Genomic DNA, 2760 nt, shown 5'->3' with positions numbered 1-2760 from the left:
TCTTGGCTCCGGTCGGAAATGACGTCGAGCGGCGCCAGCCGGGCCTCCGGGCCTCCTGGCCTCCCGGCCTCGGTGCGGCCCCCCGGGACCCTGCACCAAACGCGTCGGGGCCCGAGGGCTCCCACCCCAGGCTGGTACCTGGCGAAGGTGGACGGTCGGCGGCCGGACCCACTCGCGCTGGCCGGGCCGTGCCTGTCGCCCCTCGCGGGTCACTGTGGACCCTACAGCAGCCAGTGCCCGCTCCTCACCTTGTCCAGTCTGACAGCACCGAAGAGTTGGGACGCTGGCATGAAAAGTTGCTAAGAGAATCCACAACGTTGAACAGAAGGGAGCAGAGGAGGAAAATGGAGTCCGGCATTAAGTGTCCAATGAACAAACATACACCCTATTCTTCACTTGTGTCGTTGCCTCACCCAAATGATCAAACTCTAAGAAGGCAAATGCAGCTTTATTTGTTCACTCATTACAAACATTTATCTGCTGCCCCGCAGGTGCCCAGGACTGTTCTAGGTGCTGCCGCTACACCAGAGGATACTACATTGGCCTTGTAGAACTTACTGTTTACAGCGAGTAAACGAATACCAATCCCAAAACCCATTGCCGTCGAGTCGATTCCGACTCATGGCGACCCTATAGGGCAGAGTAGAACTGCCCCATAAGGTTTCCAAGGAGTGCCTGGTGGATTAGAACTGCCAGCCTTTTGGTTAGCAGTCATAGCTCTTAAACACTATGCCACCAGGGTTTCCAAGTAAACAAATAGACTGCCTAAATCATGGTGAATAAATGCTATGATGGACATAAACCAGGTTGAAACAGAATTTCTGTCAGACATCCAAGAGATGATGTCTAGCAGGCAGCTGGAAACGAGAATGGAGTTGGGGAGAGAGGCTTCAGCTGGAGATGAGGAGATCAAAAGATGGTATTTAAAGCCATGTCGTTAGCGTTGTCAGTAGCCCCTAACTCACCGCGATTCCATGCAAAATGGAGACAACCATTAGAATCCATATGGTTTTCATTGGCTGATTTTCAGAAGTAGACCTCTGGGCCTTTCTTCCTAACTCATATTAGTCTGGAAGCTCCTCTGAAACCTGTTCAGCATCATAACAACACACAAACCTCCTGACAGATGGGTGGTGGCTGCTGGTAAAGGTACATTGGCTGAGAATAGAACCCAGGTCAGGGCATAAATCACCACTGCCCCCTTTAAAGGCATGAGCACTTCCAAATAAAGTTACCCCTAAAATGAAGTTAGAAGAATCTAAATTTAATGAGGAACATTAATTCTCTGTAAAAAGAACCTACCCTAAGGAATGCTTTCCCATGACCACCTTATGTATAACGGAATGAAACGTTGCCCAGTCCTGCACCATCTTCTGTACTATTTTCATGATTGTTGGTATATTAGAGCCCATCGTTGTGGTTGTTGTGTCAATCTATCTCATTGAGGGTTTCCCTCATTTTCATTGGCCTTGTACTTTACCAAACATGAAGTCCTTTCCTAGCAATGGATCATACACAATAATGTGTCCAAAGCAAGTGAGCCTAAGTCTCACCATCCTCACTTCTAAGAAATATTCTGGCTGTATTTCTTTTAAGACTGATTTGGTCGTTCTTTTGGCAGTCCATGATATACTCAATGTTCTGCACCAAAACCACAGTTCAAATGCATCAACTCTTCTTCCATCTTTCTTTTTTATGATCCAACTTTCATGTGCAATCCTGAGGAGCAGATGAAGTAAATGAGGTGCAGATATGTTTCCGAGACTTAAGAAGGTGAACACAAGTCTACTTCTTTAACTATGGTTTAATCTTAAGAAGACATCATGTACCAACATATATATATATATCATAGATAATCTTATTGTAAGGGAATGGTGTAACTTATGACCTAGTCAGTTATAGGGAAAAAATTAAGATCACCTAATCAGAGTAAATTGTATCAAGGCCTTAAAAAGTGACAAAAGTCAAAAGTTTGCTTTTTTTTTTTTAAGGGAAGGAGAAAGAGCATTGTGGCACAATGGTTAAGTGTGTGGCTGCTAACCGAAAGGTTGGTGATTTGAACCCACCAACCAGCTCCTTGGGAGAAAGACCTGGCAGTCTGCTCCCATGAAGATTACAGCCTAGAAAACCCTATGGGGCAGATCTACTCTGTCACGTGGGGTCACTGTGAGTCAAAATTGACCCGATGTCACTTGACTACAAGGGAAAGAGACACTAGATCTAGGAGATAAAAACATCCATGTCACTGTGGCCACAGCGGTCATCATACTTTTCCATTCCTTACTTAGATTAATGCCTCTCAGCATGCTATGCATCCAAATCATCTGGGATATGTGGGAAAAAAAAATCAGGGAGACCACATCCTTCTAACCACCATCAAAACATGACGTACAAATCAAAAGACTTAAAAGTGGTATGCCATTTGGCATTGAATGGAATGCAAAAAGAACATTAAGTTAGAAGTGACATGGTGAACCAGAACATATGCTAGTTAGCATCATGCCGGGCAGGGATGACAGTGTTCAGTTGTCCTCCCTGACTTTGATCTAAAATGACTGCTTGTGTTAGCTCCCTGTGGCTGCTGTAAGAAAGTACCACAAACCTGATGGCTTAAAACAGTAGAAATGTACTCTCAAGCAGTTCTGGGACCCAGAAGTCCTAAATCAATAACACTGGGCCAAAACCAAGGTGAGAGTACGGGAGAATCCATTCCTTGCCTCTTCCAGCTTCTGTTGGCTGCCAGCATTCCTTGGCCTGTGG

At 45.5% G+C, this 2760-nt stretch overlaps 1 protein-coding gene across 6 annotated transcripts in view; it reads right to left on the bottom strand.

The window, feature by feature from the left end:
* PRDM2 (PR/SET domain 2) overlaps positions 1–339 on the bottom strand; it is a 173773-nt gene extending 173434 nt beyond the window's left edge. Inside the window, exon 1 of one of the 6 annotated variants that reach the window (XR_007516531.1) lies at positions 249–339. Coding sequence is in view for 4 of the 6 variants with exons in the window: in XM_049877965.1 (XP_049733922.1) it covers positions 249–290 (42 nt within the window). In the remaining 2 variants the exon portion in view is untranslated. The remainder of the gene's footprint in view (positions 1–248) is intronic. The other 5 variants (XR_007516530.1, XM_049877965.1, XM_049877966.1 and 2 more) reach the window with 5 other exon arrangements.
* Between the last annotated feature and the right edge of the window lie 2421 nt (positions 340–2760).

The sequence above is a fragment of the Elephas maximus genome, chromosome 3, assembly GCF_024166365.1.
Source record: "Elephas maximus indicus isolate mEleMax1 chromosome 3, mEleMax1 primary haplotype, whole genome shotgun sequence".
NCBI classification, from domain to species: domain Eukaryota; kingdom Metazoa; phylum Chordata; class Mammalia; order Proboscidea; family Elephantidae; genus Elephas; species Elephas maximus.
Note: the sequence above shows the minus strand (reverse complement) of the source record. Positions and strands in the feature narration are given on the sequence as shown.